Source organism: Pelophylax lessonae, assembly GCF_965119305.1.
Source record: "Pelophylax lessonae genome assembly, chromosome: 7".
Lineage (NCBI taxonomy): Eukaryota > Metazoa > Chordata > Amphibia > Anura > Ranidae > Pelophylax > Pelophylax lessonae.
In genome coordinates, this window is record NC_138774.1 from 56,848,892 (window position 1) to 56,864,992 (window position 16,101).

At 44.0% G+C, this 16,101-nt stretch overlaps 1 protein-coding gene across 4 annotated transcripts in view; it reads left to right on the plus strand.

The window, feature by feature from the left end:
- SIPA1L3 (signal induced proliferation associated 1 like 3) overlaps positions 1-16,101 on the plus strand; it is a 363,749-nt gene that overhangs the window by 310,757 nt on the left and 36,891 nt on the right. For 3 of the 4 annotated variants that reach the window (XM_082263616.1, XM_082263618.1, XM_082263617.1), the window contains exons 15-17: positions 8,254-8,360; positions 8,453-8,805; positions 12,740-12,931. In XM_082263616.1, the coding sequence (XP_082119742.1) occupies positions 8,254-8,360; positions 8,453-8,805; positions 12,740-12,931 (652 nt within the window). The remainder of the gene's footprint in view (positions 1-8,253; positions 8,361-8,452; positions 8,806-12,739; positions 12,932-16,101) is intronic. The other variant, XM_082263619.1, reaches the window with a different exon arrangement.

Here is a 16,101-nt window from a genome sequence, read left to right on the forward strand (position 1 = left end):
TGAGGAAAAAAAAATCAGTTGAGAAATCATTCTGTTAAATTGATTTTTTTTTTTTTTTTAATTTGTTCCATCCTGTTTGTGCTGTCTAATAACAGGATAGCCCAGCTAGCTGAGGTGGTTACAGTAGAATAAAATCCTGGATGTCTGTACAGAACAGACAACAAATATTCTATTCCTGGATCATTAATGAACCAGCAGTCTGGAATATCTGTACATGGCTGTCTATAGACTGTAATTGAAGGAATGTGATACTTAATGCGCTCAACTTGTAAAACAACCCATGCAGTTTAAAATAAAAATGAAAAGCACATATTCAAAACATTATAAATACATTTTTCTTCCTTTTTTTAAAGTGATCACATACCCTCTCTTCTCAGTTGCATAATGAACTAAGAGAGCTGGGGGAGGAGAAACAGCAGACCACTGGTCTTCCCAGGAAATTGCTGTGGGGGGGGGAGGGGTGTCAGCACAAATCTTAATGTTGGAGGAGAGCAGGCTGAGTTCTCAGCACTGCCAGAAAACTGACTACGTTGTGCTCTCATGCCTAGTGTGGTCAGATTTTAAAAGAAAAGCTGATAGACTGGCAGGAAAACCTGGGATTTCACACAAAGAAAGCAATACAAAGAGAACAGGATAATTTTTCATACAAGTACATGTTACTGCAGGCACATATCAGGAATATGAAATATTGGGGTAACATATATTCTTTAAGCTTCACGTAGATCTGTACTGTAATGCCAATGACTGAGAGCACTGACTGGTGTGTTCTGGAGAGGGGCAGTCCTCCTTTCAGAACACAATAGCTCAGTGGGGGAGATCTCTGTATTAACATTGCATAGTTAGTACAGCAGCTCCTCCCAAGCTATTCCGTTTATTTATTTATTTTTGTTCAGCCCACTGGGTTGAACGAAAGAAAAAAACATAAGTGTGTACTAGACTTTACTGCTTTTCAGGGGCTCTGGGTTTCAACAAAATGGCTGCCTCCACAAGAAGCAACGGGAGCAATGCTGCAGGCAGTTTGCAGCACACATTTATTTTGGTAATGCCCCATACACACGTGCAGATTATCTGCAGACTTTTGTCTGCAGACTTACCTTTTCTATGTAGTGCAAGGGCCTGCCGGATTGCATACAAATTGAAAGTGTTTAGGTTTGACCTCATATTATATGGTTTTGGTAAGTCTGCAGATAATCTGCACGTGTGTATGGGGCATAACATATTTATTAATGTGGAATGTATGTTCCTTGCTAAACTTGATTTTTTATCAAGTTATGGGTAAAGTTCCGCTTTAGGATAAACACCATGGCACCTGCAATCTGTACATTATGTTCTAAGATACAGTTCTCCATGCCAGAGTTTTAACATAATGAGTGAAAACTTGCTGCAGGAGACGAGATAATGATCAGGAACCAGTCAGCATGGTTCCTGATCATGTGATTACCATGACAAACACACCTTTCTCTTTCGTTTATTGACAGACACAGCTCCTGATCTTCTTAACCATTGGGTTATACTTTCCCCTACAGGAGTAGGACGCTAGGCAGAAAAAGTCTGGCTACGCCTATGGGCAGTCCCAGGGGGTATACTCCCTTTCTCTGCTATAGGCACTGCGTTTTTTTTTCTGCATAGTCAGGAGTAAGGACCTAGTTCCTTGCTGGGATCTCTGGTCCTGGCAATTTTTTCTTTTAGATTGATTTTTTTTCTCCTGCGAGATCTACCATCAACTGCCAGACTGGGCATTGGGCTGGATAATCTCGATCCAGTAATCACCCCAGTCTGGCCAGCGAGCGCCTGCAGACTTCAGCTCCGCGCTAGGTTGGCTACAACATAGCCCCAACGGACAAGGGCTGGCCTGCGAATTAAACGCCTTGTGAGGTCGCATACTACCTGCTCTCGGCCGGAGTCACAGTGCTCCTCCTGCCCGACAGCCCCCCATTTAGATGGCGAGGGGTTCTGTCTGGAGTGGTTACTGTCTGGTATGGTGATTAGCTGCCCCCCTCTCCCCCTGGAGGGTTTTGGGGTGGATGCGGACCCCCTCCATGGGACAGTCGGACCCCCGGGTTCCCCTCCACTAAGGCTTGGGCTGTGTGGGTGGTCTGGCACACCTCCCGCTGTGGGGGCAGGGCGCTATGATTAGCGATGCGGGGGGGAGGGGATGCGCTGCCGGCGACCGGATGATCAGCTGTGTTGGGGGGGTTTTACCTGGTGGGAGCTCCTGCCAGGGCCCTCCATCCTGCCTGTGCCTGTCCTGAGGCCTAGGGATCCTCCTGTGGCCTGCAATATGTACACTCTGGCTGGTTCGGCACTGAAGCCGATATTCACCATTGCCCCGGTGTCGCAGACTCTGACCGAAAGGGCTAAGCTTTTGCGCCGTGACCTGGAATGTGAACACCCCCCCCTGCCTTTGCTAAGCTGGCAGACCAGCTGGACGAGGAGCTGCAGTTTATCCGTGATGCCGCTTTGGATGCGGCTCCCCTATTGGCTCGGCTCTCTGTTTCGACAGTGGTCCTTTGGTGTGTCTTTTGGCTCAAATGCTGGTCTGTGGACCAGACTTCTAAAAAGACCTTGACTGATCTTCCCATTTAAGGAGATCGCCTTTTTGGTGCTATCCTGGATGACATCATTAAAGCGCTCACAGGGAGAAAGAGTACCCTTCTTCCACAGGCTACTAAGGGCAAGGACTCTCGTAGACATGGGCCCTCCTTCTCGGCTCATAAGAAGTTTTTTGTTGTCCCTCGGGGTCGACTGACTAGGGATCGAAGCCCTTCAGGGCCTCCTCTGGAGGTTCCAAGCAAACTTTGTCTGGCAAGTCAGGAGAAGGCTTCTCCATACTCAAGCACAAGGCCCCTCCTGCTTGATGGTGCGCCCTCACCCGTATCTGGGGAGGGGAGACGTCTTCGCTGGTTCCCGGACTCGTGGACTTCCCCGGTACAAGGCAAGTGTGTCCACTAAGTCATACGGTCTGGCTACAAGATCTAGTTTCTTTCTTACCCTCTGGAAAGGTTCTTTCCTTCCAACGTGCAACTGTCCCCAGTCTGCTTACAGGCTCTCTTTGGAGCGTAGCAAGACCTTTTACTTCAAGGGGTGATTATCCCGGTTCCAACTTCAGAACGTTTTCAGGGGTTTTCCTCTAACCTGTTTACAGTCCGCAGAAAGTAGGCAAGGTGCGTCCAATCCTGAACCTCAAGGTGCTTAACTGCTTGTGCAGGTGCAGAGGCTCAGAATGGAGTCTCTTCGCATTGTGGTGTCTTTCCTGCATCAGGGGGATTTTCTTGCCTCCATCAACATCAAGGACGCTTACCTTCAGATTCCAATATGTGTCAGTCACCAGCGCTTTGCCGTGGGAGAGGAGCATTATCAGTTTGTAGCTTTTCCCTTTCATCTCGCCAACGCTCCTCGGGTCTTCACGTAAGTGTTGGCCCCGATGCTAGCATTGTTATGCCAGCAGGGGATCGTGGTCCTGAGCTACTTGGACGACCTTCTTCTACTGCGCCTGTGGAAAACCTGGAGATTTGCATACGGACCCTGAGGAAGTTCAGCTGGATTCTGAATATTCAGAAGTCTGCCTTGGTTCTTCCACAAAACTAGACTATCTGGGTCTGGCTCTGGACTCTGCCTTAGCCAGGGTACTCCTTCCTCTGGACAAACTCCAGAAACTGCAGTCTGCAATTCGCCTCTTGCTGTCTAGCAGATGTTTATTCCTCCAGACTTGAATGCAAGTGCTGGGCCTGATGGTGTCTACCTTCGAGGCGGTCCTGTATGCACGTGTCCCTGCAAGGGAGATTCTGATTAAATGGGACAAGACTGCAGTCTGGACAACCAAATCCAGCTGAGCCGGGTGCATAAGGGTCCCTGATCTGGTGAGTTCGTTCTTCGGTGCTCCGGCAAGGAAATCCTTCCTCCCCTTGTATTGGACAGTGGTCACAATGGATGCCGGCCTGTCGGGATGGGGAGGCGTTCTCTACAGAAATTCAGTTCAGGGGGGTTTGAACCCTGCAAGAGGCCAGACTGCCGATCAGTATCCTGGAGCTCTGAATAAACAGGCTGTGCCTGGAACATTGGACGGATTATCTCCAAGGATGTCCAGTGAGCATTCAATTAGACAATGCCACAGCCGTGGCTTATGTCAATCACCAAGGGGGCACAAGAAATGTCCTGGTGGCTCTGGAGGTAGCCAGCATTCTCAGGTGGGCAGAACGTTAGTTGCAGCCCTCTCCGCCATACACATTGCCGGAGTAGAAAATTGGCAGATGGATTACCTCCGTCGGCAGGCGTTGGACCAGGGGGAATGGTCACTTCATCCGGAGGTGTTTCATCAGTTGTGTCTCTGGTGGGGCACCCCTAAGGTGGATCTGTTGGCATCTCGGCTCAACAGAAGGGTGCAGAGGTTCGTATGCCACAGACGCACTGGTGGCCCCGTGGGGTCAGTATCGTCTGATTTACACCTTCCCTCCTCTCAAGCTTCTGCCAAGGCTTCTACTCAGTATTGAGGCAGAAGGGTTTCTGGTTATTTTAGTGGCCCCGGACTGGCCTCACCAGGCTTGGTATGCCAATGTGGGGCTGCTGGTCACAGACGTTCCTTGGAAGCTTCCTCTCAGGGAGGATCTGCTGTCTCAATGGCCAATCTCCCACCCTGCTTTACAGTCACTGGCTTTGACGGCTTGGCTGTTGAAAGCCAGGTACTGAAGGATAGGGGTTGGTCTGAATCTGTGATTCCAACACTGTTAAAAGCTAGGAAGTCTACTTCTAGGAAGATCTACCATCGTGCCTGGAAGACATACATCACTCGCTCCTCTCGGTGGCTTGGATCTTGACCTTCCTTCACGGGGGCTTGAACAGAAATTGGCCATCAAAGGCCAGGTGTCAGCTTTAGCAGTCTTCTTTCCATGAACCTTGGCCACACACTCCCTGGTGCGTACCTTTCTTCAGGGTGTTTGCCATTTGGTTCATCCAGTGAGGTCTCTGGTGCCGCCTTGAGGCCTCAATTTGGTGCTTTCGGTTCTCCAGTAGTTTAACTTTGAGATTCTTCTATAGATTCCCCTGTTTACGCTGTCTCAGAAGATGTGAATGAAGACATTGTGTTGAATGGCGGCGTTATTCTGTCTTTCACCTTACTTGATGGTTCAGAGATAGGTGTTTTTTTGCCCCTGTCTGTCATTCCTTCCAAAGGTTGTCTCTGATTTCCATTTGAATGAAAAAATGATGTTGCCTTCCCTGTGTCCCAGGCCAAAACATCCCAAGAAATTGCCTTGCATGTCTTGAATGTGGTTTGGGCAGTTAGGGTGTACCTGGCAGTCTTTTAGGAAGTCAGACTCTCTATTTGTGCTTACGGATGGGTCTCAGACAGGGTTGTTCTTTTCCTCTGGGACCATTCCCAAATGCATCAGACCGATGGTGATTCGGGCCAATTACATCAGGGGTCAGGTTGCTCCTTTCCCTATCAAGGCACACTCTCTACTTGGGCACCCAGTGCCTCCTCTGCCTTCTTTCATCAGGCGTCAGTGACGCAGGTTTGCAAGGTGGCCACCTGGTCGTCGGTGCACACTTTGACAAAGTTCTATAAAGTGGTTGTGTTAACATCTGTAGATGCCTCTATTGGCTGCAAGGTTTTGCAGGCTACTGTTTAGAGAACTTGGTCTTCTTTATGGGTGTATTGTTTTTTTTTTTTTTCAAGTGGGCTCCAGTTGTTTTCGCTGAGCCCCTGTTGCCGGGGTGGCTACTGTTTTTTGCTGTTCCCACCCCTCATGTTTTAACACTGCTTTGGTACGTCCCAATGGTTAGGAATATCAGGAGCTGTGGCCGTCAATTAATGAAAGAGAAAATGGGATTTTTGACTTATTGTAAAATCTTTTTCTCTGATGTTCATTGACGGACACAGCACCCCTCTGTGGAGTTATATTTTCTCGGACAATGCTTATAACAAAATTGAGCACCTATAGCAGAGAGAGGAACTATACCCCCTGAGACTGCCCATAGTCGTAGCCAGACTTTTTTTTGCCTAGTGTCCTACTCTTGTAGGGGGCTGCATAACCCAGTGGTTAAGAATGTCAGGAGCTGTGTCTGTCAGTGAACATCAGAGAAATCAATTGTACGAAAAATCCTATTTTTCTGGCTGCAGTTGTCACTGTAGACAAAAAAAAGAGGGGTAGTGTTTGTAAAAAAAAAAAAAAAAAAAAAAAAGGACTTATCTTTTTGAGGCCCCTGTAAAGAATAAGTTCAGCTTTTGAACATGTTACACCCATATTCTTCTAACAGCCTGTATGGAGGTACGAGCAAGAAAGCTCAAGGCAGTGTCTGCTGGAGCTTTTCATTGCACCTGCAATCTATGCTTCAATGTCCATCTAGTCTTAAAGGAGTTAACCTGTGGAGCACTCCAGAAATGTTCTGTTATGTACATAGAAGATAAAGCCTGAAGTCAGAACTTTGTAACCCCTCGTACTACCCCTGATCGTTGGTCAGTGACAACCTTTATCACATTTTTGAGGTACCATTAGCTATTTAACCTACAACTTTAGGTCCCTTTCACAGGGGTGCCTCTGTGCAATGAATTCCGCTTGCTCAGCGGGGGATTGCTCCACTGATGCCCGCTGAGCAGGCAGGTGACAGGTCCTGTCCGCTCCGCTATGCAGAGCAAACATGGATACAGTCCCACTCTCCTCTTTGGGGAAATCGGGTAGAAACAGACCGCCTGTCCATTTTCATCCTATCCAATCCGCCAGACGGAGGAAAAATAAGACCACCATCCGTCTGGATTTTGCAGGCCGTATCGGATCAGTAAGCGGCGGATGTCAGCAAACGTGTCCACTTACATCCGCCGCTCCATAGGGGAGACTGCAGGGTCCCATCAGGTCAGACAGCTCGTGTGAAAGGGCCCTAAAGCTGTATTGGTTAAATGTGGGTTTCGAGGCTGTAACGCTGGGCATGCATGGTTCTGTTTTTATTTTGGTTCAGCCAACCGGCTGTGCTGAAAAAGAGAGAAAGCCAATTCCCTCATCCACACACTTGAGGTAGATTTGGGAATCCTCCCAGCTGTGTCATTGTATTCTGACAGTGGGACTAGATGAATGTTCTAAACAAAAACATTTGTCATAATAAACGACCTAAATAAAAATAAAAATGGAACAGAGAAAACCGGTATACAAAAAGGGAGAAAAGATGAAGAAAAAAAAAGGGGGAGGGGGGAGGGGGAAGTCTCCATCATTGAACCATACCATTACTTTTTTATCATTCAGTAACCCAGGTCCTGAACTCTGAAGAGAGGCAGAAAGAGAGCCATGTACTTAAAAACTTCTGTTTTATCACTTTACCTTGACAACAAAAGTTCAAGATCACAAATGGCATCTAGTTCCGCCACCCATTCTGCCATGGTATCACAGTAGACTTCCAGTGTTGAGGTATTAAAGCTCTTGCTGCCAAAAGGAAATGCCTAAAGATGGCTTGAAACTAACTTTTCCAATAACCCAGTTAAATAGATCGACTTATGAACGGGAGCAGTCATGCATTGATCGAAATTCGTCTAATTTGAACCAGCCAAATTTCGACCCATCTTTGGCCACCTTAGACTGCTGAGTCGTAAAGGGCTGGTGAGGACAGGCTCACGTATGTTGTACTGAAATCACTAAATACACAGTTAGCAGTCACATTTTCAGTGATGGGAGGTAACGAATTGTAAGCCAACAACGTAACACAGTAGAAAGCTATGAGTTTGCATAGAGTTTGCATCTGCAGTCAGCAGATATCATGCTTTCTGCTGACGAAAGTCCTAGCTCTGACTCAGAAGGGGGTGTGGAAGCAGCAAGATCACTGCAAGGGTCTTTTTCTCTGTAGCATGCTGGCAGGGGACAGACTTTCTGCTCAGGATGTGGCAGCATTTTAAAGAAAATAAACAGTAACAGTTTGCACACCTTTTTGTTTTGATACATCTTGAATGCATTTAGCTAATAAGGTAAAAGTTCAGTTGTATTTTAAGAGATTTGAGATTGTAGGTTTTTGTTAGCTTTTAACCCATATTTTAAGTTTTTTGGGAAGCATCTACAGAATGATGTTGCCCTCTTAAGACATGCAGTGTAACCTTCCTACATATAAGGTAGCTGTAAGAACTGTAATAGATCTTCTGTATAATTCAGGAAGGAATATCACAGTTTCCAGCCTCCCCCCTCCACCACCATCCTCCTTAATTAACACTCAGTCTCTAATTATTCTTAGTCTCTGACGGCTGCTACGTGTGCATGACGACAGCATTTGTCTTTTCAGAGCCTCTCTGGCATATCCCATCACAGACCCGAGTAGCATCCAGTGTGAACAAGCGACCAAACAGACAGGAACTGGCCGGCAAGAGTTCTCCGCATCGGCACTCAAGGGTGAGTGAAGGTTGCTGATTGTACATACATTGCTACACAATGTAAAGTAATATTGGAAACTCACTGCTTCTTTTGTTCTGTCCACCGCACAGGGGGAGACCCAGTACTCCAGTCACTCCAGCAGTAACACCTTGTCCAGCACTGCCTCCAGTAACCAGAGCGATGAGCGTTGGTTTGACCCTCAGGAGCAGCCTGAAGTAGACCTGGAGCCTCTATCTAAAGGCACTTCCAACGACAGTGGTATCGACACCTCCCTGCCTAACTTCCATCTAAGCCGGCAGCCTCGTCGAGAGAAACTGCCAAAACCCATGGCTTGTTCTACCTATCCTGGCATGCATGACAGCTCCCGAGAAAAGAGGAAAGAGCAGATGTCCTCCAGCAAAGGCTATAGGCCCAAAATGTACCCTGCAGGGAATGGAGCAGCAGAAGCTGTAAGCCAGCCAAGGTAATGGGCAAATTTAGTATGATATTATGATAATCACATCCACGTTTTATTCTTTGTATTTTATAATTTATTTAGCTAATCACGTATGAAAGCTTGTGTCCAATATGTGATCATTCTTGCACAGTCTTAACTGTTGATCAGAGGATGTTTAAATGAAGGTGATTAGATGTGGCATGTGCCGAACGGTTTCTTCCATATTAACTACTTCCAGTCTCGGCCTTTTCTGACACTTTTTGTTCACATGTAACAATCAGTATTTTTTGCTGGAAAATACTTAGAACCTCCAAACATTGCTTTTTTTTTTTTTAATGCAGAGGCCCTAGAGAATAAATTGGTGGGTTTTGCAATTTTTGATGTCCCACGGTAGCGCAGTGGTTTTTCAAACGTAAATTGTTGGGAAAAAATACTTTTTTTGCATTTTAATGCAAAAAATTACAATATATTGCCCCCTTTTTTTTTTTTTTAAATAAAATATAAAAGTTTAAGTTACACCTAGTAAATAGATATTAAACATGTCCCGTTTAAAAATGCGCATGCTCCTGCAACAATGACAAACTATGTAAATTTGACTATCCATAGGTCACGCTTTAAAAACCTTTACAGGTTACCACTTTACATTTACACAGGAGGTCTGGTACTAGAATGACTGACCATGATCTGACGTTTGCGTTGATACTGCACATATGTGGAATGATTGCTGTTTGTATGCTTGGGGGACCAAAGCACGTGTTCACCTTTGCATGTAAGGATGGTGGCGTGTTAATTTTTTTTTTTTGTTCTCTGTAATTATTTAATATTTTATATTTTTACACTGTTGCTTTAACTTTTTTTTTTTTTTAATTTCTTTTTTTGCTGTCACAAGGAATGTAAATATCCTTGTGACCACAATAGGCACGGGTATTCTTTATGGAGAGATCTGGGAGACCCCAAATCCCTCCTCTGCACTTAAAAAGCATTCAAAACACCAAGATCATTGTTTGTAAATGCTTTTGATTTTCATGAAATGGCACCAATGGTTTCCAGGTAAATTGGAAGTGATGTCACGTCATAGTTTCTGGGTTACTATTACGAACAGCTGATCAAAGCTGATCCCGGCTGGTCGCTCGGGTCTCCCAGTGGGAGAGCCTGAGAGAGCTGCGGGGGTTGTGTGTGTGTATATGTCCCCCACTTCTAGTAAAAGAAATCGAGCATCTGCAGGCATGATCCCAGTATAACCACCGAAAGTCTAGCGAGATACGGGTACTTCGCTGGGCGGCAAGTGGCTAAAGCAGGAAATTATGCTGGTTATATATCATTTTTGAAAAATAAACACTCGGCCGTGAGAGCAGACGATTGTGCCATCATGTAATGACCGAATTTTGATCGATGAATCAATCAATGGACATAAATTTAATACATTTTTCGTTCATTTTGTCACATTTGCCTAGTGCAAACAATTTGGGCGAGAAACACATTAACCTTTCAATTTATCGTTCGCTCGGCGAGGTTTTCCAAACTGTTCCTTTCGATTTTCAGCTCTGAAAAGTTAAAACCGATTTTCTGTTTGTGCCCATTAACTGGACGAAAAACGAATGGAACAAATGACAGATTTTCAAACGATTTTTTGGCTAGTGTATGGCCAGCATTAGAAGATTGAAGAGCGATAACACCGATCAGCTGTAGATTTTAATGTATGTGCCCCTGAAGAAAGATTTCTGAAACGCGTTGTCTACATGTGAATTACAATGGAATCTATAAATGTTGTGAACCTCTAAGCCAAAGAGCTTTTTTTGATGTGTTGTAATAAGGACTGTTTTATATACGTATTTGTATCTATATGCCCACACAAAGTCCATGACTACTACTTATGTTGGTGTTACTACATGATTGATAGGGATGTGTACATACAGCACACAAAGTCGTTGTTTCATTATTACTTAATCTCCCACTGAGGCTATTGTATTGTGACAGCCAACACTTCACAGCTGTCAAAACACCAGAATAGTGCCTGCGTCTGGTTGGATGCAAGTGCTGTTTATCCAGCAGTAATCTGTCCAGTTTCTTCAGTTTTATCAATCAAGGCAGGAGGAGGCTGACCGGGGCCACCTACTGGGTGAATCTCAGATGTTGCATATTGAATATGGCAAAATTTGCTCCCTGTATGGCCAGCTTTACATTTCTGTGTCCAGAACTGGATGAACAGTTTTCTACCATTTTCCACCTAATGTACACTGAGCTGTGCATGTGCAGCTCAGGGTGCATTTCCAGCACACTTTGGCTGTGTCTGAATGACTGACTCCCGTGTGCATGCCAGTCAAGAGACAAAAAACCCAGCACCCGGGGCGACGATAACAGTGGCCGAAGCTGAGAGATGTAGCCGCTGCATCAGTGGAAGTGAGTGTATACTGGGGAGTTTAGTTCCACTTTAACTAAAGGAATGGTGGCTTAATGAATAATCATATGATCAGCCTCTCATGTATTTCCTCATCTCTTGGCAGTACTTTTTTACCTTGGATGTAAACTATTAGTATATAGTTGGGATAAAGGGGGATCCTGTGTTGTGCAGCTGGTGGTTGAGTGGGAGCTTGTATAGCTCCTTGACCTCCAGAAGATTTACTCCCCCCCCCCCCCCCCTCCTCAGAACCAGGCCTTTTTTTTGCGATGCAGCACTGCGTTACTCTAACAATTGTGTGGTCATGCAGCACTGTACACAAATAAAAATGGTCATTTTTTCCCCACAAATAGAGCTTTCTTTTGGTGGTATTTGATCACCTCTGGGTTTTTTATTTTTTGCGCTCAAAAAAAAAAAAAAAAAAATTTAATTTCTGCTATAAAAAAGACTTGATAAATCTAGACCAATATGTATTCTGCTACATGTTTCTGGTAAACCCCCCCCAATAACCGTATAATGATTGGTTTGCGCAAAAGCAAGTAATTTTTATGTATTCATTTTTTTATACTAGTAATGACAGCGATTAGCAGGACTGACAAATTGCAGCGGACATTCTGATGCTAACTGACACTTTGTGGGAACCAGTGACACAAATACAGTGATCAGTGCTAAAAATATGCACCGTCACTGTACTAATGACACTGATTGGGAAGGGGTTAAACATCTAGGACAATCAAAGTGTTAAATGTGTGCCTAACTGTTTGTGTGTGCTGTTTTTACTAAGGGATGTGCTGAATGTCATTGCAGGGACAGAAAATCCATCACATCCCCGCTGACAGGACAGAGCTCTGCCTTGTTTACATAGGTAGAGCTCAGTTTTGTGTCTCTCTTCGCCAATCAGCGGGTGCCGGCAGACATCTATTGGCCGGCACCCGCTGATTGCCATGTGCTGTGTCTAATCACAGCACAACCGAGGCGCCTGGAAGTGGCGGATCATGTACCTAGTACGTGATCTTGCACAGGAGAGCCGCTCTGCCCCCATATAAGTTATACGGTTGGCAAGTGGATAATACTCAATACAAGGGAGATTAGGTCTCTTTGGGAACGTCTGATCCTATGTCATGCAGCACACATTCTTGATAAGAGTGGTGCAGTAATATGCTGGGAGATGATTTAGGAAGCTGTCATTCCTACAAACAAGGGTCAGGGCTGAGGTTTATAGCACTTGAGTCGGATGTATGTTGTGGGTGTGTAGTGTTTTGCACCAGCCATAACATTGGGATAAAGGGGACAGTGCTTGGCTGGAAGGAGCAGGACTTCCCAGACCACTATTTTGGCACATATATCAAGTGTCTGACATTTCAACTTTGATAAGGGGGCTAACTTTACTATAAACACACTTGGTAAATGTAGTTGAAGGTATATACAGTCCTTTTATATGCCTGTATGTGGGAGGGGGACCCTGTATAGATGCACATAGAAAGAGCAGATGGAAAGAATCTGCAACATTTTAAAGATTCAGTGGCAGTTAATTAATCTCACTCTTATTCTTTTGGCCAATAGATCCAATGTGTTTCAGACCCCAGACAGTTCTCGGAACCAGCAGATGTCCCAGTCAAGCTCCTTCCAGCTCTCCAGCTCTGTGCCCAAATCCTTTTTCTCCCGACAGAATGCGAGAAATAAGATCCCGGCTGGCTGGAAGAAGCCAGAGGAAACAACACCACAAAGACCAACCGCGTTTACTGATCCCAAAAAGTAAGCACATTTCCCATCTCTAATATTCCACAAGATTCACACAGGTCCCTAAAAGATGGACAGAGATCAACTAGATTTAAATTCTCAGGATAAATTAGAGTTTAACAATGAAACAGTAATTTAGTGATGTTGAGCACTACAGACAGATCCTATTTAAAGGATAAGTTCACCTTTTACAAAAAATAATAAATGAAAAAAAAATAATAAATGCACATATTTTTGCAGGTTAAAAGATTTGCATTTATAATTTTTTTTTTTAAACCAGAGCCTGCAAAGTATTGCACCGGCAATCATCAGATCGCTGGTGCAATTTCAGGCTCCTGCACACTCTCCCTCCCCTTCAGCTTTCACTATGTACAGACTGCTTGTCTACAAACTGGAGGAAGTGTAAATAGGCTATGAGCGTGCCTATTAGCCCACTCGCGGCCCATTCAAACTACAAATCCACTGTCACAGTGCCAGACAGGACTTGTAGTTTTCTCATTCCGCGGCCCATTCAAACTACAAATCCACTGTCACAGTGCCAGACAGGACTTGTAGATTTCTCATTCACAGATTCCTGTGAACGAATTACGCAGCTGTGCAGATGGGATATCTGCTCGGGGAAGAGGAACCCCTGCCTGCTGTCATGGGGAAAGGGGGGGAAGGTTGCTGTACATTCAAAAGATGTGGATGGATCTGTCCCCCAACTTCCCTTTATGATACTATCCCTAATTAAAAGCAATTTTAAGAAACACACACTAAAGCACAAGTGAGGGACTAGTATATAGTGGGACTTTGCATGTGCCTCAACAGGAATACACAATTTGAAAGTCATAAAAACAGATCTTTATTACAATAGTTAAAAACATTAAAAGCACAGTGCCATATCATTAACTTTACACATGTTGTTGTAAACACATCGATACAATTACAGAATTGGCGTAGAAGATTGATGCGTTTTGCAATTCTAGTTGCTTCTTCACGGTCCACATCATTATTCAAAAGGTGATATGGCTATACAAAAACAATAATACATGTTAAATAACACTAAAAAAAATACCTAGCAAAACTTTGTTACGCATGTTATATAGCATCAAATTTCTAAAATTATGCAGCATAACCCCCATTTATGAAAAGAATGGGGACAAGAAAAAATAAAACACACCACAAATCTCGCTCTCGACCAAGCACACAATCCTCACCCTTTTACACTGACAATTATATACCTTTTCCCCTCTAGGTTTAAACTGAACCCCCCCCCCCCCCCCCCGGGTATCCCAGAAATGCCCAAATCCCACCATCCCACAGAAATGCCAGAGTGGGCAATAGGGGGACAGCAAAACAGGACCTATACATAGTAGAACCCCCCCTACCAAAGAAAAAAAAAACAGGCATGTCTTCACATCACTTACCACAATCTTAAAATAATATTGACTCCCAATCAAGTCCAAAAGGTTCAACAGATATGACTTTATAATTCTCTCATGTATAGCTACTGAGTATGAGGGATATGTTTATAAGCTATAAACAAAATTGGATAGAAGAGACCCTTTAAAAAAATAAGTGCCAGAAATTACAAATCTCAAATATAGTAAAAACCAGCCAAAATTGGCAACATACCATATCAATGAGTATCCCAGATCAACAGAACATCCCATAATAGAACTCTTGTATGGTTTAATCCAAGCATGGCACTTCAATGTAATGCTATCCATCTGTGTTATGTGTTTGTTTTTCTTTTTTTGCCCCCCGTTCTTTTCATAAGTGGGGGTTATGCTGCATAATTTAAGAAATTTGATGCTGTATTTGTGTAACGTAAAATTTTACTAGATATTTTTTGTTAGTGTTATTTAACATGTGTTATTGTTTTTGTATAGCCATATCGCTTTTTGAAAAATGGTGCGGATCCCGAGGAAGCAACTAGATTTGCAAAACGCGTCAATTTACTCCAATTCTGTAATTGTATTGATGTGTTTACCACATGTGTAAAGTTAATGATATGGCACTGTACTTTTAATGTTTTTAACTATTGTAATAAAGATTAAATGTTTTTATGACTTTCATGTTGTGTATTCCTGTTGAGGCACATTTAAAGTCCCACTATATACTAGTCTCTCACTTGTGCTTTAGTAAGTGTGCATTTTGAAAACATTTTTCTAATTAGGGATGGTGCCATAATGTAAAGCTGGGGGACAGATCTACGCACATCTTTTGAATGCACAGCAACCTCTCCTTTCCCTATGACAGCGAGCAGAGGCTCCCCTTCCCCCAGCTGCTGCCACATTTTAAAATCAGCGCAGACGTGTGGGGCTCCGCCTGCACAGCTGCGTCATTTATTCACCGGAGTTAATGTTTTTATGACTTTCATGTTGTATATTCCTGTTGAGGAACATTTAAAATCCCACTTTATACTAGTCTCTCACTTGTGCTTTAGCCAGAGTGCGTTTTTGAAAATAGGTTCCTGAACACGTTGCATGTTACACCCTAAATACAGGTATAACATTTTCAAAAGGTGAACTTAACCTCTAAGCCCCAAATTAGCAATAACTGAGCATTATTGTGGCATTTCTCTGGAATTGTATATTTCTATAAATTGCCCTTATATAGCTAAATGTACACACATTTGATTTTCATATAGTCCGTATTAAATATAAGTAAATAAACTGACTGCTATAGGCAACAGTAGACTCTCTGTTATTTTGAAAATGCTTTGTTCATTTGTTGCTTATCCTATCTGTAATATCGCTGTGCTTGGGTAAAGCCTCGTACACATGCACTGATTGTTGGCCGACCGATCAGCCGTCTTTTGTCCAGTGTTGTTTGTTGGTTGAAATGTGCTCTAGACTTGCACTGGACTTTTGTTGGCCAACAAAAACCAACTTCAGAAGTGATGTCATGTTCTGGTTTACTTTCCATGTGTTTTTTCTTCTCTGAGCATGCCCAGTCTTGCTCATCTGATTTTTGTCTGCCGAAATCTGTACTAACTGAGGAACAATCGGCCATTGTGTTGTTGGCCAACAAAAATTTTATAGCCTGCACACCATATTTTTTTGGCCGAAAATTCGCAGTTGGTTGTCGGAAGCATCATACTAACAAGCCTACAATCGGCAGATCGGACGTTGGCCGACAATTTACGGCCAACAATCTGTGCGTGTGTACGGGCTTTACCCTGAAAAACCTCAAACATT